The sequence below is a fragment of the Phyllobates terribilis genome, unplaced genomic scaffold (genome assembly GCF_046119375.1).
Source record: "Phyllobates terribilis strain yellow unplaced genomic scaffold, ASM4611937v1 Scaffold_36__1_contigs__length_13169755, whole genome shotgun sequence".
NCBI classification, from domain to species: Eukaryota; Metazoa; Chordata; class Amphibia; order Anura; family Dendrobatidae; genus Phyllobates; species Phyllobates terribilis.
Genome location: NW_027362796.1, coordinates 11,819,741 through 11,845,320, shown reverse-complemented (window position 1 = coordinate 11,845,320; position 25,580 = coordinate 11,819,741). Strand labels below are relative to the sequence as shown.

The 25,580-nt window shown below is 43.3% G+C and overlaps 1 protein-coding gene across 1 annotated transcript in view; it reads left to right on the top strand.

Moving 5' to 3' along the window:
• LOC141182909 (uncharacterized) overlaps positions 1-23,734 on the top strand; it is a 66,635-nt gene extending 42,901 nt beyond the window's left edge. The window contains exons 6-7 of the mRNA XM_073661019.1: positions 70-160; positions 15,978-23,734. Coding sequence (XP_073517120.1) covers positions 70-160; positions 15,978-16,669 — 783 coding nt within the window. The 3' untranslated portion in view covers positions 16,670-23,734. The remainder of the gene's footprint in view (positions 1-69; positions 161-15,977) is intronic.
• The last annotated feature ends 1,846 nt before the right edge of the window (positions 23,735-25,580 follow it).

The following is a 25,580-nucleotide window of genomic DNA, read 5'->3' as shown; positions in this document are numbered from 1 at the left end:
TGGCAGGATTAGAGCTGATCATAGATGTGATTTCTCATCTGTTTGTGACTTTTACAATATTTGTTTCAGGGTGAAGATCTGACCCATATTAATACTATAGAGGCATATGTGAGGGGTGATGAGTGGTGTAAAGAGGAGATTCCTACATATGATTACCCAGGTGAGTAGTGACCACTAATTACAGAGAAGTCACAGATTCTTCTCAGTCACCGGCTGTGGCTGCTTTATCGGTTGTTTAGTTCAGCCGTATCATAATCGTGTGATCACCATTTTGCCTGTAGACCACAACATTCTCTTCCACCCAAAACTGTTCAAATGATTTTGGGCATTGAAACCCTTTTCCATAGAACTTACAACCTGGAGGATCCACCTACTCCCTGTGATTAGGAGACGTTACCTGCCCATATCTGTAAACCACAAAGCTAGAAAATTACTTAAAGAAAAATATTATGATGGGACTGTAAGAGAAAGCGGAGGGTAATGATGCTATTGGCTTCCTAGATCCCTGATATCTTATTGGATGAATCTACCTTCTCTCCCTTCTGTGCTGCTGAATGTGCTCATATGGTCCCTACAAGACCAGGTCCAGTCTTTCTGGCCAAACTTCACATTTATGATCTACAACATTTAAATGTGCAGTGAGGCCAAGTGTGAATTTCTCTACAATAACAATAGAGTTTCCCTTTATCCTGACTTTTCAATTTATTTTAAAACCAGCTAACTTCAAACCAGATTGTGATAAACTAAACAAAAAAAAACATTACACCTGTGCCATGATATATCTCTAAGCTAAATTTAAGACACCTCATCTCTGCACTATTATAAAAAGTTCTCTTTGAACATCTAATATTTCTTCTTGAAACTCATCTGACAGAAAATATTGGCCCTAACAATAGTTTAGATTGCCAAGATCCACCGATCCCCATACTCCAATTACCACAGAGAGGTTTCACCAGTAGTTACTCACTACTTACTGATGGAGACTGTTGAGTTTGATCATTTCAGTAGATGTGTTATTGTCTTTACTCACCGTTTTTACTATAGTAGTTAGTGCCCAAAATACTCTGATTTAACCTCTTCCTGCAGCCAGTTTTGTGTTCCTATCTGGGCCCATTTTTCAAATCTAACGTGTGTCACTTTATGTGGTGATAACTTTGGAATTCTTCACAAAGGATAATAGGAAACAAATGGACCTTACAAATAATATTTCAACTTCTCTTGAATCTGACAATCCCCTATATACGGTTGTACACTACTGTCTGGGCACATAGCAGGTTAAGAAAGGAAGGTGCGCCATTTAGCTATTTGAATGCAGATCTTGCTGGAATAGTTTGCAGACGCAATGTATTGGGGGCACTGTTCGTTGTCACCTGGCAGCTCAAAAGATGGCTACCACAAACAGGCTTAGCGCTATCTACTCCATTTTCCAGATCCCAGGGTTTGCCTTGCTCATCATCCTTTAACCCCTCTACATGGATTTGGACTTAGACAGAGACCCCCTAAGCTTGGGCCACAGTGTTACCTAATGTTCTGTGGTGTGAGATTGCAAGAAGAATAGTCAGGTAGCAGGGTCAGAACATGGATGTCAGAGAAAATACAAAATCACACAAAAGTAGTCAGTAAACGGGCCGAGGTCACTGTTGAAGGAGGGCAGCAATGACCCTTCACGGTTGACCAACTGAGTGTCAAATTATTATGTTACAAGGTTGATTGCAATCAGGAAACCAGACGAAGACAGAGCTCTGTATGGGAGGATTTGGAGAATCTCTAATCCCGTTTATTTTACTTAGCATTATATATTGTTTTGAGTATATCAATAGCCAATCACCTACAGCCATACTACAGGCTTAAACCAATGTTAGTACGATTATTACGGAAACACACATATGGTCATATTATCGTTAGTTCTGCACATTATGGAAAGTTACAGGGTTATACATCCCTGCTCAGACTAGTTAGATAACAGGAGCAGGGTGTTTCATAGAATGTTCTTGAGAGAAAAGGTTCTTGTGAGAAAACTGCATGTGAAGCAGGAGAAAAGAATGAATGAATGTATGCTATGCAAGGTGTAATAATAACGTGATTTTAGAAGCAAGCACAAAATGAAGTAACTATAGCATGAATATCGATATGTCCTTTACATTTCCCCCACTAAAAATTGTTATTATCAACAATAGAGGTGCTATCCCAGGGTCATGTTTTGAGCCTGAGGGACATTGGTCTTCACTCAATTAGTGCCCTTGTTACCAATTGAGACCGTTGCGGCATGTCCATCCCCCCTTGTCCGTTGATATAATCATAAAGCTCTGATCTTCAGACGTGAGGTTGGTCAGGGGAAGCGGGTGAAGGTCATCATTCCCTTGCTGTCCAGGTCCTCAATGCTGGTTACATCTGGGAGGTCCGTGTATAGTAACACTGGATGTTGGTTGACAGCGTCCTCCTTGCTCTCTAATGACTGGCAGGTTTTCCTCATGCAAATTGGGATACAATAAAAGACTAGTTTTAGTAAAACATATATTAACAAGATGCAAGCAGCAATATGCAACACTCCTTGTAATATTCCAGCAATCCATCCACCAATCCCTTTAAACCAATTAGCAGGATTTAAAAAGGAGAATGTATCAGACCACCAAGGTTCAATTCGTTATGTTTGTTATATTCTTCCCTGAGTTTCCTAATGTCTTCCATTTTAGTCTTTAACCGTATGGTAGAGTCGGGGTCAATATAGTGACAACAGGCTGGGCCTATAACCTGACACATCCCTCCTTGAGCTGCTGTCAAATAGTCCAGCACTAAAGTATGTTGATTAGCTACTATAATAAGTTGATCCTGCACCGCAACAGTAGTATTAATTACTTCCAACACACTCCAAATCTGGTCATGTAAGTAGTCAGTGACTTCCACTAATTTGTCCCACATTTGTGTTACAGTAGGGTAGAGGAAGACAGTACTGGCTATCTTATTGGGCATACTCATTTGTACTAAATGAGGTCTTCCTGATGGGCGTGGAGTGTTGTCCTTGGCACATTTATAGATGGTACGAAGAGGGATGGCTCTCATATCTACTTTACTATGGGGAATAAGATAAGTGGCTGGAGTTAGCCGGGCCAACATACAAGTCCCCCCTACTCCGACTGGGAGCCATTTATACGCATTATTCTCACAGACCCAATATGTGGCTGATGGCAGATCCCATAAAGCAGAGTGCTGTAATACTAATTTATGTACTAAATCGATAAAAACGGTGTTATTTGATAACATACACCATGAAGGCATTTGTCCCAGGGGGCTACAAAATCTAATATCCGGATTGCCACATGTTGGATCACTAGGTTTCCGAACATGTCTCTTCACATACACATAATCTCCGGGCTTGAGGGTATGATAACATTCTGCATCAGCTGGATCTGGAATAGAAGATGATACTAACGCATGGATGTTAGTTAAGGCTTTGGCAAGCTGAATCACATATTGCACAACATGATCTGTTTCTTCTGATAATTGTTGTGGGGTAAATCGAGCTATAGCTGGTTGTGACCCAAATAGTATCTCATAGGGTGACAATTTATGTTTCCCTATGGGGGTGGTGCATATGTGATATAGTGCAATGGGAAGGAGCTCAGGCCACTGGGCCGTAGTCTCCTGCATCATTTTGATCAATTGCCTTTTCAGTGTGCCATTCAATCTCTCCACCTTGCCGCTTGATTGTGGATGGTAAGGAGTATGCAGCGCCACTGTTGATCCAATCATGGTAAGTATTTCTTGATATACGCATGAGGAAAAGGCTGGTCCCTGATCACTTTCGATAATTTCTGGGACTCCATACCGGCAAACAACTTCAGAGACCAGCTTCTTGGCAGTAGTCTTGGCAGTCATGTTTGGAACGGTTAATGCTTCTGGCCCGCTGGAAAACATATCCACTACTACTAAGCAGTATTCATATCGTCCTGCTTTAGGGAGAGTGATATGATCAACTTGCAATCGTTGGAACGGATACTCTGCTTTAGCAAGGTGTTTTGTCGGTACATTCTGTAATCTGCCTGGGTTGCAGGTTTGGCATATTGTGCAACCTTTGTTTTGTGCGCTCAACACGGTGGAAATTCCTGGGGCCCAATAGAGTTTCTGTACCAGTAGCAAAGCTTGATTTTTCCCTCGATGCACCAGTCCATGGACCCAGGCTGCAACGGCCTGATATAGGAGTCGAGGCAAACAATACAGTTGTCCCTTTTTCCATAGCCCATCTATCAATTTAGCACCCGCCTCCTTCCATGACTGGCGTTCTTCTTTAGAGACTTTTTGCTATGTGCAGTGTAGCTTTGTGATTGGAGGGACCGGTTGATGCTCTTCTGCAGGTTGATCCTGAGTTGGCATGGAATTTAGCTCTTTGGTCTGCTGCCGCTTAACAGCCATGGACATGGATGTTGGAAGAAGAGCTGCTTGCTTAGCATGGAGATCAGCAAGTGCATTACCTCTTGCTTCAGGGGCATCTGGTCGGGTATGAGCTTTTACCTTTACAACAGCCAACTGTCTTGGTAGTTGTACCGCTTCCATCAATTGTCTGACGCTTTCAGCATTTTTCACAGGAGAACCTGCAGTCGTGACAAAGCCTCTCCTTGCCCAGATCTCCCCAAAGTCATGTGCAATCCCGAAGACGTATCTCGAGTCAGTAAATATATTCACACGTTTTCCTTCGGCCTGTTGACAAGCAGCAATCCAAGCTTTAAGCTCTGTGCTGACATACTGGGAGGTAAGGCTGCAGCCTCTACCAATGTATCTTCAGTTGTGACAGCATATCCAGTATGAAACCTGCCAGAGGTGTCAGCATATCTGGATAAACCAGGGGAGGAGTCCTGAGGAGATAATTTGCATATTCCCACTGCATTTTGGGGTAAGTGAAGAGTCTCCGCGAGCTCAAAGAACACTGGATTTTGGCTGTTGGAGCTGAAAAGAGGACATCGGTAAACCGCGCATTTTGAAGCTTTTTTTTTAAGCTTTTTTCACTGTTTTCAGAACATTAACAATAAGAACATGGAAGAGTCCAGGAGCCATTTGGTGAGCTGCATATCCTGCTACATGTTCACAGACTTGCCAGTGGAAAAGCCAAACTTCACATGCCAGAAATGCAAGCTTGTGTCCCTGTTGGAGGAAAAGTTGGAGGAAAAGTTGCGAAATCTAGAAGAGAGGTTAACTACCTTGAAAATCATTAAGGAAGGTGAAGAGTTCTTAGACAGAGCAGAATTATCTCTTCATGATTCAGAAAGAGAAGAAATTCGAACTGCACCTGAGGAAACAGAGGAATGGAAGCATGTGACCCACAGAAGCAGGAGGATCGAGAGGCAGTCAGCACCCATACTGCTCAGGAACCAGTACCAGGCTCTCACGCAGGAGAACCATGAAGAAATACAGCAAAATAAGACTTTGCCAGCAATGAATAACCTTGTAAGCCCTCAGAATCCTCCTGGATGGAGAAAGAAGAATGTTGTGAAGAAAAAACGGAGAGTGGTGGTCATGGGGGATTCCCTGTTAAGAGGAACAGAGGCCGCTATCTGCAGACCAGACATAACCTCAAGAGAAATGTGCTGTCTTCCAGGAGCAAAAATTAAAGATGTGTCTGACAGGATATCAAGACTCTTCAGACCTACAGATCACTACCCATTCCTGCTAATACATGTGGGGACAAATGACACCGCAAGAAAGGACCTGGAAACCATCTGCAGTGACTTTGAAGACTTAGGCAAGAAAGTGAAAGAATTGGGAGCGCAGGTGGTCTTCTCATCCATCCTCCCAGTGGATGGCCATGGAACAATGAGGTGGAATAAGATTCTACAGGTGAACAACTGGCTACGTCGATGGTGCCGTCAACAAGGATTTGGATTTCTGGATCACGGAATGAATTACCTATACGATGGACTACTTGCTAGAGATGGGGTGCACCTTACGAAGACTGGAAAACATGTATTTGGAAGTCGCCTTGCTACACTCATCAGAAGAGCTTTAAACTAGAACAATGTGGGAAGGGAAGCAAAAGGCCAGAAAAAGCCATACAGCTGACAAATACTATTGAGATCTCTGCTACTGGAAGTGGAAAAGAAGAACAAAGACAAAACAATTTAAATAATAAAAATATGGGAGGAAGAGAAACCAATCACAAACTAAAATGTTTTTATACAAATGCACAAAGCATGGGCAACAAACAAGGAGAATTGGAACTACTAACGCAGGAAAAGAAATATGATGTCATTGGAATCACTGAAACTTGGTGGGACGATACACATGATTGGAATAAAAGGCTAAAAGGATACAACTTATTTGCAAGAAACAGACTTGATAAACGAGGAGGAGGTGTTGCATTGTATGTTAGAAAAGCGTATATCTGCACAGAGATTGAAGCTTCAGAGACTGGGAGTTCTGTGGAAACTGTTTGGGTAAGAATACAAGGAGAGAACAACGGAAAGGACACCATTGTAGGCATTTACTACAGGCCACCTGGGCAAGCTGAAGATATGGATGAACTCTTTATGTATCAAATGACCAAGTTCTCCAAAAAATATGACGTAGTGGTCATGGGAGATTTCAACTATCCAGACATTTGTTGGGAATCTCTCTCAAGTAAAACTAACAGGTCAAGCAAATTCTTATCCTCTCTTGCTGACAACTTTATCTTCCAAAAGGTAGGGGAGAAAACAAGGGGATCTGCTACTTTGGATCTAATCCTTATAAACAGGGAGGAAATGGTTGAGGAGGTAAAGGTGGCTGGGACCCTAGGAGGCAGCGATCATGCTATTATAGAATTTTGGATAACTAGAGGAGGAAGACATGTGAAGACTCAAACTTCAAGGTTAGATTTTAGAAAGGCAGATTTTAAGAGACTCAGAAAGAGAATAGGAGGGATCCAATGGCTGGATGTCCTTAAGGACAAAAATGTCCAGGAAGGATGGGAAATTTTTAAAAATGAGATTCTCAAAGCACAATCGTTAACAATCCCGAAAAGTAGGAAGAATGGGAAGCTTTTAAGGAAACCAGGATGGATGAACACAGAACTTAAACACATGCTAAAAAGAAAGAAAGAAATGTTTATTAAATGGAAAGAGGGAGGCATATCTAAAGAAGATTATAATGCAGTCTGCAGATCCTGCAGGGCACGTATCAGGTTAGCTAAAGCTGACAATGAATTAAGGCTTGCAAGAGATGTCAAAAGCAATAAAAAAGGATTTTGGGGGTATGTCAAAAGTAAAAGAAAAGTCAAAGATGCTATAGGATTTTTACAGGATGAAAATGGAGAAATGGTAAGAGAGGATGTTGAGAAGGCCAAACTTTTTAATTCCTATTTTGCATCTGTTTTCTCTCAGAAAGAAAATGTAACATCAACTGATCTTCACTGTCCTTTTAAAGGAATAGAAGAATCCAAGTTATCTGTAAACAGAAAGATTGTGAGGGAATATTTAGCTAACATAAATGAGTTCAAGTCTCCAGGTCCAGATGAATTACACCCCAGAGTACTGAAGGAGATCGTAGAAGAAATTTTAGAACCACTCTCCATAATCTTTGAAAATTCTTGGAGAACAGGAGAAGTCCCAGAAGACTGGAGAAGAGCAAATGTTGTTCCTATCTTCAAAAAGGGGAAGAAGGTGGACCCAGGGAACTATAGGCCGGTGAGTCTGACTTCTATACCAGGAAAGATCTTTGAACAAATTATTAAACAACATGTATGTAAGTACATGGATAAGAATGAAGTGATTAACCAGAGTCAGCATGGGTTTGTAACTAACAAGTCATGTCAGACTAACTTAATTTCCTTCTATGACAGAATCACTGACTGGGTGGATCAGGGAAATGCTGTAGATATAGTATATCTTGACTTCAGCAAAGCATTTGACAAAGTATCTCACACCATCCTTATTGAAAAAATGACCAAGTATGCAATGGACCAGGCAACTGTTAGGTGGATTCATAACTGGCTTAGTGATCGGACTCAAAGGGTGGTTGTAAATGGCTTCACATCCAGCTGGATGAATGTCTCAAGTGGGGTACCACAGGGCTCCGTCCTGGGACCTGTATTGTTCAACATCTTTATCAATGATTTAGATGAAGGAATTGAGGGTAAACTGATTAAATTTGCTGATGACACAAAGCTAGGAGGGATAGCTAATACTAGAGAAGAGAGAGAGGATTCAAAAAGACCTAAATAAACTGGAGCAGTGGGCAGCAACCAACAGAATGGTTTTTAACAGGGAAAAATGCAAAGTACTACATCTGGGCAATAAAAATGAAAAAAGCATATACAGAATGGGAGGAATAGAGCTAAGCAACAGTACATGTGAAAAAGACTTAGGTATACTAATAGATCATAGACTGAACATGAGTCAACAGTGTGATGCAGCAGCAAAAAAGGCAAATACAATTCTGGGATGTATTAACAGAAGCATACAGTCTAGATCACGTGAAGTCATTATCGGTCTTTACTCCTCTTTGGTCAGACCTCATCTGGAATACTGTGTACAGTTTTGGGCACCACATTTTAAAAAAGACATAGACAAACTGGAGCAAGTTCAGAGAAGAGCGACCAGAATGGTGACTGGTCTGCAAACCATGTCCTATGAGGAACGGTTGCAGGATTTGGGAATGTTTAGCTTGCAAAAAAGAAGACTGAGAGGAGACTTAATAGCTGTCTACAAATATGTCAAGGGCTGTCACATTGTAGAAGGATCATCTTTATTCTCATTTGCACAAGGAAAGACTAGAAGCAATGGGATGAAACTAAATGGGAGGAGACACAGATTAGATATTAGAAAAAACTTTTTGACAGTTAGGGTGATTAATGAGTGGAACAGGCTGCCACGAGAGGTGGTGAGTTCCCCTTCAATGGATGTCTTCAAACAGAGGCTGGACAGACATCTGTCTGAGATGATCTAGTGAATCCTGCTTTGAGCAGGGGGTTGGACCAGATGACCCAGGAGGTCCCTTCCAACTCTACCATTCTATGATTCTATGATTCTATGATCCATCCGTATATAACGTAAGTTCTTGGTCATCCAAGGGTACTTCCCCCCACTAAAATAAGTGGAGTTGACTCCGCAGTAATTTTCTTCCAGACAATCATGTGGTGGAACCTCTTTCCCCTCTCCCTCAGGTGCTGGTAGCAGGGTGGCCGGGTTGATGGTGGTGCACTGGTGTAATTTCACATTTTCTGGCAAAATCAACGTACACTGCAGCCGCAGATGTCTCTGTGTGGACAGATGTTTAGGTTGCTGTAAAGCCAAAACAGCCGCAATATCATGTGGAGCATAAATGTGAGTCTCATTTCCAAGGATGATGTCCGCCGTTTTTTCAAGTAACTGCTGTGTGGTGTTAACCGCTCGTAGACCGCTAGAGGAGGCCCTGGCTACCGGGTCCAGACGCGCTGAGTAATAACCGACTGGGCGCTGCTTTGTACAGTGTCTTTTCGTGAGTACCCCGACTGCATGCCCTCCTGTATCGGAGACATACAAATGGAAAGGTTGAGCATAATCTGGGTTTCCAAGGGCAGAGGCTGTCATTATCCTTGATTTTAGTTGTTCAAAGGCTTGTTGCAGCAGTTCTTGGTGGTCCTTGTTGTTTACACCAGCCAGAGTGTCTTCTTTTAATGCATCATATAGGGGTTGCATCAGACGTGAGGCGCCTGGGATCCATTGTCTGCAATATGTACATAGTCCGAGGAACCGTTGCCGCTCTATGGGATCTTTTGGGAATGGTAGTAGGTAGATGGCTGTCTTTCTTTCTTCTGTGATATGTCTGGCACCCTGAGTAAGGCAGTGGCCTAAGAAAACCACTTGAACGTGGCAAAACTGAAGTTTCGAGGCTGAGACTCGACAATTCAGTTTTGCTAGATGCTTGAGGAGGCGAACACTGGCCCTGATGGACACTTGCTCCGTGGGGGCACACAAAAGAAGATCATCAACTTATTGTACTAGTACTACCTCAGAGTTGTCCAGCTGCCACAGCAGCAGACAGCTAGGCATGTTCTTTGCAAACTGATTAGGGCTATTCTGCGCTCCTGCGGCATCACCGTCCAAGTCAATGGCCTGCCCTGATATATAAATGCAAACAGAAACTGACAGTCTTTATGTAGTGGAATGCTGAAAAAGGCGTTTGCTAAATCAATTACTGTAAACCAGGCAGCAGTAGATGGTATTTGTGAGAGAAGGGTATGTGGGTTAGACACCACAGGAGTTTCCAAGACTGTGGCTGCATTTACTGCCCTCAAATCCTGCACCAATCGATAAGCGGGCGGCTGCCCCGGTTGGGATTTCTTCCTTATGGGGAACAACGGCGTATTGCACGGGGAGACGCAGGGGATTAGTGCCCCTTTCTCTAACAAGGTGTGAATTTGCTGGTGTAGACCTTGTTCTTGTACATGTGTGAGCGGCTACTGGCGAACCTTGGGAAAGGGCGCTCCGGGCTTGAGGTACACCTGTATTGGTTCTACTGGCAATCTCCCAATGTCGTCTGGGCCTTGTGACCACAGATGAGAAGGGATTTCCTCTGTGTATGGAGCTAACCTGGGATCTTTTGGGAGATTTCCAATTGTATTGTATGTTAATTATAACCGTGGGTAGCGCCGTAAGATGCAGACCGCCTCTATGTGTGCATCAGAGTTTGGATCCTTTAAAGTAAGGATCATCTGACCATTGTCCTGGTATTGAATTCGGGATCGGAATTTAAACAAGAGGTCTGCTCCTAAAAGATTTACCGGGCACGTCAGGGATATGACAAATTGTGCCATTACTTCTGGAAATGGGCCAATCAGAATAGTTTTAGTGAGAGTGTGTTTGTTAGGTCTACCATCTACACCGATCAATATTAGATTGTCGTTAGAAAATTGGACTGGGAGACCCTGGGGCAGTTCAGTGGATTTTAAAATGGAGTTGGCCGCCCCAGTGTCTACCATGAACTTCACCGGATTCTCTCCTACTGGGAGAACTACAGATGAACAGAGCCCGGGGGTGGTTATGGGCATCACGATGACAGACTCTGGTTGGCCTCTATTTCAGAATGGATGGTCTTGGGGGACATTTTCTTGTGAGTCTCATGGGCCGGGCATCCTATTTCTAGATAGGGGGGCTTGGGCAATGCACTGGCTAGCAGGGGTGTGACAGTCCCTTTGGAAATGTCCCGTCCGGCCACACCTCCAACCCTGAAGACGGGAATTCACTACTGGCCTTTTCCTGGGATACATTACTCGCTGATCAGATACTGCCATGGGGTAATAGTGGGGCTGTAAGGGAGGATACTGTGTTGCGGGTGCCGCAACTGCCACTGCAGCGGGTTTGGATTTAGGCTTAACCGCAGAAGCGGTCCGGGCGACACTTTTCTGGGAGCTTTTTGCTACCTTTAGGGCATCTCCTGGGATGGTTAACTCAACATCTGGTCGTACAGCCAATATCACGTCCTTGATTTCAGTCCGTAACCCCTGGATAAAGGCGGATACTAACAGCTGGCAATGAGTTTTAGTATGGAAGGAGAACCCAAGGTCCTTATAGACCTGCATAAGGCGCCCATAAAACTTCTCAGCCAACTCTCCCTTCTCTTGAGTGACATCTATGAGGGTAGTGGATTGATCAGCCAACTTATCCTGAGCCCATATTTTAAGAGCTTGACAGAAGTCAACCCCACTCTCATACGTATTGGCGTCTAATGCTCTATTATATGGGACAGCAGCCTCTACCATGGGATAATATCTTTCACCAGCTTTTACACGGAGCAGGTGTAAAGGATCTTGCCTTGTTGTTGAATATATCTCTCTATATGCGGCCATGCCCCTGTAAAAAGCCATGGGGAAATGTTCGGGATCCGGGAGACGGTTACACAGAGTATCCATCTGTACTGGGGTAAACGGGGTATATTTGAGTGGGCTGGTATTGTGGTCCGCTTCCTCCATTTCCTCCATTTTTGTGAGAGGGGGTGGAGGTGGAGGGAAATCAGCATGAGTACTGATTGTAGGGAGATCTTGGAGGTAGGGGAACACTGGGGGAGACCAGATATCGGGTTTGATTAGTTGAGCGGCATAATCAACGAGATCCCTTTCGATGGCCAAGAGTCTTATCTCTCTCAATTTATTTGGATGCGTGGCGATGTATTGCTTTATAGCCCCGACTATTATTTTGGCCGCGTCTTGCTTTGGATATCCAAAAATACCGGTGGAAATAAATGGCAGGGCTAGGGTTGGGACCGCATGAAGCTGTGATGCGTATGCTATGGTGTTTTGAATTGTTTCTGTAAGCAGGTGTTGTGACCTGGGTACATCCAGGGGATCATGTTTTGGTCCCACCGCATATATAACATACTGACAGGTCCCCCAATACGACATATTTCTGCAGCTAGCCCCCCCCCCATGCTGTAGTTTCGCATTTGCTACGTTTACAATGATCCCAACTTGCTGTTGCGGTATACTTCCCATGCCTATTCTCAGTATAGTGGAAAATTCCGAAGGACCATTCAGTAAAACAGACACCACCTCCTGGTACTCGTGTCCATGTTCTATTTCCCCAGTTCGGGAGAGGGTGAATAGGGTAGAGTTCGGAGGTCCCTGGGTCTCCCCGAATGGAGTGTGGACCATGGCGGGAGCAGGTGGGGGCAATGGTTTATAATACCCGCCGTCAGCGTTAAATAATGGGACGGTTGGTGCTACAACACTGGGTCTGCGGGTTCCACAATTATAACACGTCTCGCGCCATCCCGGATTGGTGACCCAACACACATTACAAAGCCAGCCATCTGGGTTATATGGTGGTGGCTGGCCACCAGTGGGAAGTGCAGGGTATTTAATCTCCTATAAATTGCTCAGTTTCCGGATTCAGGGGCTGGGGTACAGCTACATTTGTGGGTGTAGGGGATGCTTCTTTAGGGGCTTCAGATTCAGTTTGTGAACACATAAGTTGGGAAGGAGAATCTACTTCCTCCTTTACCTTTTCCCCATCAGCTTCATTTTGTAGCACAAAACAGCCAGTCTTTGTAATAGGGCTAGATAATTTTCCTTTCTTGACATAAAGATAATTAAAATAACCAGGCTTCATCTCCTCCTCTATTTGAACATATCCATCACCACAAATCTCATGTGAAACTTTCCTAAACTTTTCAGCATCTTCCAACAATCCACAGTCAACTAGTCTTCCCCTTTTCTGCCGGATTCCTTCGTCCCACAATGTAGGCTGAAGTCTCCCTTCCACGGGAAAGTTTAACAACTTAAACACTTTTGGTGCATTCTTAAATGATCTTTTCCCCTCTCGACCGACCATGATAGCCATCACATCCTCTCCCTCCTGAGGGGGAGACACTTTCTTTCTACTCCACGGAAACATTGATTAATCACTGCACTGCTGCCTTTCGACTGACAAAGATCCTTGATTTGTGCAGTGTATGAGTCCGGCCGGCCTCAACTGTTCCACTGACTCCCCCCTCCCTTCAGGTAAGTCACGTACGGTACTAGGTGAAAGGAGGAGAGCTCGCGTCTGCAGCCCTCCGGACACTCGATATACTTATATCTGTGTGCGTGTCCTACCCAATCTTCGATCACCTGCCGCGACTTATACTAATAGTGTTCAGTCTCCTAAGAATCTTTGTCAGAAGTTAAGGAAGATTCATACAATATTCACTTCTCAATCCGAGGTGGTACTGCTTTAAAAGTTATCAGTATCAGACCCCTAATGGGACTACACCCCTATAGTCTCACCTTTGACTATATCCAACCAAAACATCCGGAGATACTTAAAACAACCACGCACCACGTGGAAACCACGCCAAACGGTCAGTATCACTAGTAAAGAACTCGTGCACTTACCGTGGCTTTTGTGGGGGATGATCAGTCCCAATTCCAGTGGGGGAGGCCGAAAGCAAGTCTCTCTTTATGGACATCCAGAGGTAGTGGGGTGTCCCTGGTTAGGGATCCGAGTCACGGCACCAAACTGTTGAGGGAGGGCAGCAATGACCCTTCACGGTTGACCAAGTGAATGTCAAATTATTATGTTACAAGGTTGATGTAAAGGACATATCGATACTCATGCTATAGTTACTTCATTTTGTGCTTGCTTCTAAAATCATGTTATTATTACTCCTTGCATAGCATACATTCTTTCATTCTTTTCTCCTGCTTCACATGCAATTTTCTCACAAGAACCTTTTCTCTCAAGAACATTCTATGAAACACCCTGCTCCTGTTATCTAACTAGTCTGAGCCGGGATGTATAACCTTGTAACTTTCCATCATGTGCCGAACTAACGATAATATGACCATATGTGTGTTTCCGTAATAATCATACTAACATTGGTTTAAGCCTGTAGTATGGCTGTAGGTGATTGGCTATTGATATACTCAAAACAATATATAATGCTAAGTAAAATAAACTGGATTAGAGATTCTCCGAACAGGAAACAAATACACAAGGCGGGAACTGAGCACAGAGGACTGAACCAGAGGTGAACAAGGCTGTATCTGGCAGCTTCTGGCAATATGCTTCCAGCTTTAGTAGGGTGCGGTGCTTTCCAGTTGGCTGAAGCAGTGAGCAGATTACTCCAGCTGGACAGCACACACACCCATACTGCCAGACTGGATAGTACTAATGGTCCCAGGCACCATAATCTTAGTGGCTGGACAGAGCCTGCGCCGCCCAGAGCTTCTGGTTCTGACGCCTCCTCCATCACCAGCGCTGCATGCAGAATGAATAAGGCGGCTTCTGGTGAGAGAAGCTGACGTCGCAGGAGCAGATCCCAGAGGAGATGGGACCCACCATTTGCAGAAGCCCTAATGTGACCCAATTGCAGAAAACCAGAGCAGTAGAAATCCTCATAAAGGGACACCATTTTGGAAATTATAACCCTCAGTGAATTAATCTAAAGGAGTAGTGACTATTTTGACTCCACAGGCACTTTCCAGAAATTAGCACACAGTGGATGTTGGAGAGTGAACATTACAAATATATAATTTCATTACCCAACACATAGTGCCCAGATTGTGCTCCAGGAGACACACACCATCAATTAAGTGGGTTCTTCTCACTATAGTAATGTCAAATACATGGATGCTAAATGTGTTTTGGGCGCACTGCAAGGCTCAGAAGTGAGGGGGAGATCTGACTTTGGGAGAGCGGATATTGCTGGATTGGTTTATGGAAGCCATGTTGCTTTTCAAAAGCCTTTGAGCCACTAATAATGTGGAAACCTCTGGTTTTCCATTGACAGATGATGGACCTGAGTGGGGACTTGTTTTTTGTGAGAGGAGTAGAAGTTATTATTGATATTATTTTCGCCTACATAACATTGCTTGGTGGCTTTTTATTCCATATTTGGGAGGCAGAATTAACAAACAGTTGAACACTACGATCCACCGGTTCATCCTATGAGGTTTTCTATTAGACTGTGAACTGTTATTGTCTTGGTGAATAATGACGACTAACATAGGGCAAAATTTAAAAAAATCACAGAAAAAGATACAGCCTTACCAACACAAATCATATAACAAATGCACTAGCAGGATGCAGCAGACCCCCATGATAAAGGTGGGGGCTGCACAGGTGCAAAATACTGGTGGAGCAACCACTCACATTCGTACCAATTCATGGAGGGGGTGGTTGCCTAGTATTAAAGATGCACACAGATGAAGCTTGCATAGGACGCCAGTCACACAGGTAGGTTTGATGCACAGTGTCTGGCTTAGGATAGTGATGATGCCCATACTATTACATCAGGAAGGCTGCCCAGCACTATATAAGTGCACCCCACATGGACAGACACCCCAGTACACCCAACCAACACTAAAATGCTAATGCATTTGTTATCTGATTTGGTGTTGGTAAGGCTGATTTTTTTTCTGTGATGTTTTCTTGGTAAATAATAATACTTTTACATAAAGTACATTTTTACGGAGAGTTTAAGTAGAAACATTCAACAATATAAATTTTAAGGATATGTTATTCATAAATACTAATTGGTTTTATTCTTGGCAGATGACTGTACCAGGAGATCAGAGGGACAGCTGACATCTTCAATTTTTAAATCAGATGATCTTGTGATCCCACAGGATACAATTGAAGTGAATGCCATTACTCCAGATATACCATCATCCCTTCACAGCAAAGATCTGTCATCTGATCATTTGAAACAGGTCATGTCTTCTGATTCATTGACGACTACTAAGGAAAATCAAAGTCACAAAATAAGCATTAAAAAACAAACTGCTCCTAAAGCAAAGAAGCCATTTTCATGTTCAGAATATGGAAATAGTTTTTCCCTCGAAAAGTCTTTTCTTAAACATCAAAGCATTCACACAGCAGAAAATAGATTTTTTTGTTTCAAGTGTGGGAAATTTTTTAACCAGAAATCAAATCTTGTTAGACATCAGAGAACCCACACAGGGGAGAAGCCTTTTTCCTGTTCAGAATGTGGGAAATTTTTTACAGAGAAATCAAGTTTAATCAGACATCAGAGAACTCACACAGGGGAGAAGCCTTATTCATGTTCAGAATGTGGGAAATGTTTTACATTGAAATCAAATTTTATCAGACATCAGAAAAGTCACACAGGGGAGAAGCCTTTTTCCTGCTCAGAATGTGGAAAATGTTTTACAGCGAAATCAAGTTTTATCAGACATCAGAGAACTCACACAGGGGAGAAGCCTTTTTCCTGTTCAGAATGTTGAAAATGTTTTAGCTGCAAATCACATTTGGTTAAGCACCAGAGAATTCACACAGGGGAGAAGCCTTTTTCCTGTTCAGAATGTGGAAAATGTTTTAGCCGGAAAACAGATTTGGTTGAGCACAAGAGAATTCACACAGGGGAGAAGCCTTTTTTCTGTTCAGAATGTGGGAAATGTTTTAGCCGGAAAACAGATTTGGTTGAGCACAAGAGAATTCACACAGGGGAGAAGCCTTTTTTCTGTTCAGAATATGGAAAATATTTTAGCTGGAAATCAGGTTTTGTTACGCACCAGAGAATTCACAGAGGGGAGAAGCCTGTTTCCTGTTCAGAATGTGGAAAATGTTTTAGCTGGAAATCAGGTTTGGTTAAGCACCAGAGAACTCACACAGGGGAAAAGCCTTTTTGCTGTTCAGAATGTGGGAAATGTTTTAGCCAGAAATCAGATTTGGTTAAGCACAAGAGAATTCACACAGGGGAGAAACCTTTTTCCTGTTCAGAATGTGGGAAATGTTTTGTGAAGAAATCATCACTTCTTAGTCACCAGAGAACTCACACAGACGAGAAGCCATTTTCATGTTCTTAATGCGGGAAATGTTTTACACGGAAATCAATCCTTAACAAACTTCGGAGAAGTCACACAGGGGAGAAGCCTTTTTCATTTTTAACCGAAAATTATATCTTCATAAAGGGGTTGTCCACTACTAGGACAACTCCTTCTCATTCCTCATGTTTGGCCTTTTTAAAATAAAAACACTCATACGCACTTCCTGTTCTGGCGCCGTTCCATTGGTGTCACAACTCGCTTTTCCGTAAGGATGTTACATCACACAATCCTGCTCCCAATCAACGCCACCTTCAGACGTATTGTACATCAACAGGAAGGACATGGCCTGGACATAGCACCAAGAAAACGCACACACTGAAAGCACTCTCTTCAGACCGTGTTCCTGGGGGAATTCTAAGCAATTTACAGCCTCAAACATGACTTTCTATATGGGAAAGAAAGAAGAGATCCAAGGTTAGTCTGAGGTCCTCCACCTCTGTCAGCATGTCTGGTATGCAGCGTTTCTTATGGAAGGTCTTATCTTCTTGCTCTGGAGCTATTACTGCCTCACCTCAGTGTGGAAACAGAAGCAGTCTTAACCCTCATGATGCCAGACAGCTCCAGCCTGTAAGTCCTGCACCAACTTCTCTCTTAATGTAGACCTCACAAGAAAACAGCTCCACAAATCTCCCTGTACTCTCACCAAAGCCCACATACTGAGCAGTGCTTGCTTCACTGGGACATTTACCCCCCAGCCACAGGTTATTCTGATATGGGGAACAACATAACTTATTTGTATATCAGATTGCGTCTATCCCTACTAAAGAAGATATGAAGCAATATATTTAGAGGCTGGAGACCACATACAATACTGAAATACGTCCCCTCACTTCTATCCTGTCACAGCTTACTGACAAGGTACAGAGATTAGAGGATAATATCGTCCACGTTAGAGGCCATCATAATGCTCAGAAACTAACACTGGATCTTCACAGCCAGTAAATAAACCATGTGTTTAATATGGTTGATGATCAAGAAAATCGCAATAATATCTGGATAAGGGGTATACCTGAAAGCATCAATGCACAAGTGATTATGCCAACACTGCGATCATTATTCATAATATCCTTGGTGATTCTATTGATAAGGAGGTGGAGATTTATAAGGCGCACCGTGCAATAGGCAATCATGGCCCAGATCCTGAGCGTCCAAGGGACATTATCTGTCGCATACTTTTTTTCAATGTAAAAGAGGCCATTGTGAGGAAAGCAGAAGAGTTGGGTCCTGGTGATTTCAATGGAAAACGCATATAATTGCTCACATATCTATCCTAAATGACACTTGTTAAAAGAAGGTTATTGAAACCACTACTTGATGCCATCTGGGAAAATGGCCTGATGTACTCCTGGGGGTACCCATTCCAGCTGCATATTTTCAAAGATACAAGCAACATGAGACCTATTTGGATGCCCTGGACATTCCATATATCTGACTGGCCACCTGCTCCACCATTGCCACAGAGAGTTCCAGCACGTCACAGAAGGTGTTCAATGGATCAGGAACTTGATGGTGATGCAGCCAGATGGGAAAGGAACCTGCCAATTATATGAGCTCCTGAAATGAATCTTGTCTTCCCTGATGAGAGACAGTTTGCAGATACTTATTTCTTTAAGCATATAATTAGATATATCTAAATAGAGCATTAGGTGCCACTCTTCCACTATATAGAATGTCTAAGTTCATATAAGATCTTAGACCGGCATATAAGTTGAGTTCACATGATACTACTGTAATATCGGGCTGTATTACATTACTTGCTTTATATTCCATGGTTCCACCTAATAGGAATCCTAGAACTGAAAGTTTGACTTACGCCTGTAAAGACAACCCCCAGTTAGGGACTTGCATTGGGATCTGCTTGTTTCGCAATTTCCTACTGTTTTGATATATTCATAATCTATACTTCTTAGACACTGAGAGGTAGACGTTACTATCTACCGTCTATACTTCCTCTTTTCTCTTAATCTTTCTCTCCTTCCCTCCCCTTTTTTTCATATAATATGGCACAACTCAAACCTTGCGCATTGAATGTCAGAGGACTTAATGTTCCAGAGAAAGGAGCTCAAGTGTTTTATCGTAGGCATAAACAGCACGTACATTTTCTCTTTCTTCAGGAGTCACACTTTAGAGGCGATCATATACTGTACCTCAGATTACTAATAGATATTCTTCATCTTGGCGTTCCAGAAAAATGCTGTTTTGAAGTCTAAGGTGCTGAGTATCGGCCGCCCCAGATGACTGCTGCCTACTATTGTAGAAACACTGCCTGACACGGAGAGGAGGTACGTGTTTGTTAAGATCTCCATCTACTCCAAAATTTTGACTTTGGCAAACTTCTATCTCCCTAATTGTGACCAAATTAAGGCATGCCGTCATTACTTACAAACTAAAATATTTTGCGGAGGACCTTATCATCATTGGAGGTGACTTTAATTTTGTCTTGGATCCCTCTTTAGACGCGTCCCTGGGCTGGAGTCACCAATCTAAAACACAAACAAAAGCTTTGCTAATTGTGCTTTGGTCTCAACCGGGCGATGTATGGAGGATACTACATCCAGGCATAAAGGATTATACCTATTATTCTCCTTTACACAATATGCATAGCCATATAGTCCTTTTCTTAATTAGCCGTCACTTGCCTACATGGCAACCTACATCTCAGGTAGGAACTGCTGTATGGTCAGATCATGCTCCTGTATATTAGCTATTGAACCCATTCTATGCCCGGGTGGCGAGCATTTTTATTGGTATATGGTCTCCCATGCTGATATGTGCACCCCCCTCCTAGTATTTCTGCTGCCCCCATCCTGTCCCCACCATCCCATCCTGGTATGCATGGCGCCCCTCATCCCCATCCTGATATGCATGGCACCCCTCATCCCCATCCTGGTATGCATGGCACCCCTCATTCCCAATCCTGGTATGCATGGCACCCCTCATTCCCAATCCTGGTATGCATGGCACCCCTCATCCCCAATCCTGGTATGCATGGCACCCCTCATCCCCGATCCTGGTATGCATGGCACCCCTCATCCCCAATCCTGGTATGCATGGCACCCCTCATCCCCAATCCTGGTATGTATGGCCTCCTCATCCCCCAATCCTGGTATGCATGGCACCCGATTCCAAATGTGGTATACATTGCACCCCTCATCCCAATCCTGGTATGTATGTTACCCAATCCCTCATCCTGGTATGCATGGCACCACTCATCCCCCAATCCTGGTATGCATGGCACCTCATCCCTCATCCTGGTATGCATGGTGCCCCTCATTCCTATCCTGGTATGCATGGTACCCCTCATCTCTATTCTGGTATGTATGGTACCCCTCATCCTGGTATGCATGGCACCCCATCCCTCATCCTGGTATACATGGCACCCCTCATCCCAATTCTGGTATGTATGGCCTCATCCCAGAAACCTGGAATGCATGGCACCCAATCCCTTATCCTGGTATGCAATGCACGCTTCATCCCCAATCCTGGTATATATGGCTCCCTCATCCCTATCCTGGTATGCATGGCACCCCATCCCCTATCCTGGTACGTATCGCACCCCTCATCCCTATACTGGTATGCATGGTACCCTTCATCCCTATTCTGGTATGCATGATACCCCTCATCCTGGTATGCATGGTACCCCTCATCCCTATCCTGGTATGCATGATACCCCACATCCCTATCCTGGTATGTATGACACCCCATCCCTCATCCTGGTATACATGGCACCCCTCATCCCAATTCTGGTATGTATGGCTTCCTCATCCCAGAAACCTGGTATGCATGGCAGCCAATCCCTCATCCTGGTATGCATGGCACGCCTCATCCCCAATCATGGTATATATGGCTTCCTCATCCCTATCCTGGTATGCATGGCACCCCATCCGCTATCCTGGTATGTATGGCACCCCTCATCCATATACTGGTATGCATGGCACCCCTTATTCCTATACTGGTATGCATGGTACCCTTCATCATGGTATGCATGGTACCCCCCCGCATTCCTATCCTGGTATGTATGGTATCCCTCATCCCTATCCTGGTATTCATGGTACCCTATCCCTATCCTGGTATGCATGGTACTCCGCATTCCTATCCTGGTATGCATGGCACCCCATCCCTCATCCTGGTATGCATGGTACCCCGCATTCCTGTCCTGGTAGGAAGGGTACCCCTCGTCCCTATCCTGGTATGCATGGTACCCCATCTCTATCCTGGTATGTATGGTACCCCTCATCCCTATTCTGGTATGTATGGCACCCCTCACCCCCCAATCCTGGTATGCATGGTCCCCTCACCCACTAATCCTTGTATGCATGGCACTCCATTCCTCATCCTGGTATGCATGGTACCCCTCATCCCCCAATCCTGGTATGCTTGGTACCCCTCATCCCCCAATCCTGATATGTGTTGCCCCCTCACTCCCCAATTCTGGTATGTGTGGCCCCATCATCCCTTTCATGCTGCACACATACAAAAAAATAAACACTTAATCTCACCTTTCTTCTCTATGCTCCAGCGCTGCGGTGTTCTGTTCTGCCGGAGGCTGGGGGAGGAGTGCGGCGTCAGAGTACGAGCATGCCCATACCGCACTGTCCGGCGCCATTTTGCTGAAGACACACTGCAAATAGCGCTATGTGCATGTGCTGATTCCGACACCTTCACTCCTGCCCCGGTCTCCGGCGAAGAGAGGCGCCACGGCAACGCTCCTCCCGGTCAGGTAAGTATGTAAGTACGGCGCCGGAGATCGCGGTATGCGTTCAGTGTCTACGCATACTGTGATCTCCGGCGCCATATACGCTCCTCTTACCTGTAACGGCTCCATGCCTGCTTCTGTCTGGAGCCGGACTGCGCAGGTTTGTCGCGCTTGCGCTGTCTATAAAGGCTTCAGACAGAGACACGCATCTCTCGTTGTATTATAGATCTGACTATGCCGAACTCCACCAAGGCTTCAGATGTTGGAACCTAAATGATAATCTGCTGAAAGACTCACTCTGTGTCTCAGACCTTCTTGAGACTATAGACTCCTTCAAATATATGAGCATGATGAAACTGCCTTACCATTTAAATGGGAAGCACTCACATGTGTCCTCAGAGGGATAATAGTAAAACATAGATAAAAGCTCAAAAAAGGAGAGAACAGCTAAAGTCTCATTTGCTTGAGCCGATTGATCTCCTTGACAAACAACATAAACGATCTGCTTCCTTCCAGGTATACGCAGACCTGCTTAACGCTAGAATGGAGCTAAAGTAGTTTCATGGATGGGATAAATATTGTGTAATTTCAGGGCACCTACTTATGGAAGGAACCAAGTGGAAGCTTCCATTCTCGGTACTAGATATGGGGCCTCCTCGAGAAAATTACTTAAAATGTCGTACACTAAAGTTAATATATAAGGTGTGGGATAGGGGTAAAAATATTCTGGGGATTGGAAAGTACACAAACTATACTCCTTTATGGCACAACTCTAACTTACCAGAGCTACAGAAACTAAATAATATTAGTGAGTGGGAGGATAGGGGTACTAGAATAAACGTCCTACTGATTGATAGACATCACCCAATAGATACCATTGCTAAAGCAGTGGATACAAAAGGTCTATTAACCCTTATTTATAGGCAGTTACTGGCCCTACATTTGGATAATATTGATAGTTAAGACAAAATGGGAGGAGGATGTGGGTCCGTTATCTGAGGAGCAATGGGGGAAATACTGGATTTGACACCGACACTTTCATTGTCAGAGTCACAAAGATTGTCCCGAATTCTTCTCATTCATAGGGTATATAGATCCCCAAGTATTTTATTTAAAATTGAAATAGAAACGGATGACACATGTCCTAGATGTGGTCAAAATGATGCCCACCTGATGCATATGACGTGGAAATGTGTAAATATTGGCGACTACTGGAAGGGGGTGATCGCTCTTGTACTATCTGTATCTGGGATACAACTTCAGTTGGAACCTAAAATCTGTATCCTAGGACTCCTGGGAGAGGACGTAGATCCAGACTCCCATATGGCAATAGCTACCTCAAGAATATTATTCCCAGCCATAAAGTTGATGGCCCTACATTGGATAGACAATTCTCCCCCAACGATAACAGAACTAAAATCCAGGATAAATAACACTCTATGCTTGGAAAGGGAACGCTCTCAAGAAATACATACACATATGGGAGCAATGGTTAAATACACCAGGTATTGCTTCAGAAAACCTTCTCAGAAATACTGTACTGGATCGTTTGTCCATTTCCTTACAGTAAACCAGGAATTTATATCCTTATACCCAAGGCGTCAGCAAATAATAATTGTCTCCGTCCACACAATTGTCCCTTCTTAGATATATTCTTTTTCTTTTGATGTCTCAATAGGAAAAAAAATAAGCCGTCAGGAAGTATTCAGATATTTATGTACAAATGTAAAATTACTATTCCAAAACATTGTACTATAGAGCGATATTGGGATTTATATCATTGTAAACCGGTTCTTGTATTGTTTACTGGTTTTTATTTTTTATTTTTTTTGTCACAAAGTTTATTTAAAAAAAGAAAATGTTGGTCTTTCTTTGTTTTGTTAAATAAAAATAATCTGATTGAGAAAAAGAAAGGAGGGAAGGTCTTTACTAGATCAAACGTATACAAAATGCCAAGATCACATGTGAAGATACTCATACTAATTCACAGATAAATGTGGTTGCTCATTTGCAAGAAGGTTACATCCACACGTGTAAAGGACATAAGTATCCAAAATAAAAGGGGCACCCGGGCCAGAAATTCAGAACCCCATTGACATAGCGGAAGCATTTAGTTTCTTTTATAGTTCGCTATATAATATTCATGGACAATACCACGACATGCCACCTAATATTCTTGAAACTAAAAATGACAAATATATTATGGACACTGCCGTTCCTTCCTTACAGACCCCTGAGCAGGAGATACTAGACAAAGCTTTCACTGAACAAGAGATAGGAGAGGCCAATAAATCATTCCCTATCGGGAAGAGCCCTGGGGCAGATGGATTCAATAATAGATTTTATAAGATGTTTTCCCCCCAGTTATTACCATTTTTAGCCAAAGTGTTCAATAATATCTCAGAAGACTCCCCCTTTTGCCCCCCAATCACTTAAGGCTCATATAATGGTTCCATCAAAGCCTGGAAAAGAACCAAATACCTGCCCTAATATTCGTCCAATATCATTAAATAATGTAAAATATTCTCTAAAGTGGTTACAACACGGCTCTCCCACTATCTACCCTCAATTGTCAGCAACGATCAGGTTGGCTTCATTAAGGGCAGAGAAGCTCGTGATAATAAAAATAAAACGTTAATTTCACATGCAAAAAAACAGGGGATCCCAATGTGCCTTGTTTCTGCCTACGCTAAAAAAGTGTTTGACACAGTGCATTGGACTTTCTTGAAGAGCACCCTACCACAAATTAGGTTGGACTCTTTCTTGTTATCTAAAATTTTATCCTTCTACACTGACCCTAAAGCGATAGGGTAAACGGCCTTCTATATGACACATTTTCTATTAAAAAGGGGACGAGACAAGCGTGTCCCTTATCACCTCTCCTATACACATTGGTGATGGAACATTTAGCGGTAGCATTACACACAAATCCAGATATTAGTGGAGTTACTATAGACTCGCATCACTATAAACTAGCTCTACATGCAGACGACCTGTTGCTCTATGTTTCAAACCCAATGATCTCATTTCCCTCTATAATAAAGGAATTCGAATAACTCGGCCATGTAAGCAATTTTAAAGTCAACTACTCTAAAACAGAAGCCATGAACATAACTTTTAACCCTGAACTGACACAATAACTAATTTCTAACTTCCCCTTTAAGTGGCAGAAAGACACAATTAAGTACCTGGGTATACAAATTCTGGGGAACTTGGATGATCTGTATCTTTTAAATTATATCCCCCATCCTTGAACAAATGGTTAAAAATCGAATGAATTATAACTTGAAACCCTTGTCCTGGTTTGGTCGTATTAGTGTGATCAAAATGGACATTTTACCAGATCTTCTTTATATATTTCAGACCTTTCCGGTCTGCGTTCCTCAGACCTTTTTCTCCCGTCTTAACAATTCTAACAGCAAGTTTGTATGGGGAACATCGAGGCCTAGGATACGTGTTAAAATATTGTGAAGAAACAGGAGGGAGGGTTAGGGAGCTGCAACGCTGAATCCAAACAGGGTGAAGATAGTCCACTGAAGGGTGCCGGTCCGGCTGGTGAGCACAGACATATGAAGAAAACGAAAAGGAGAAAATCAGCACTCCAACAGGTAA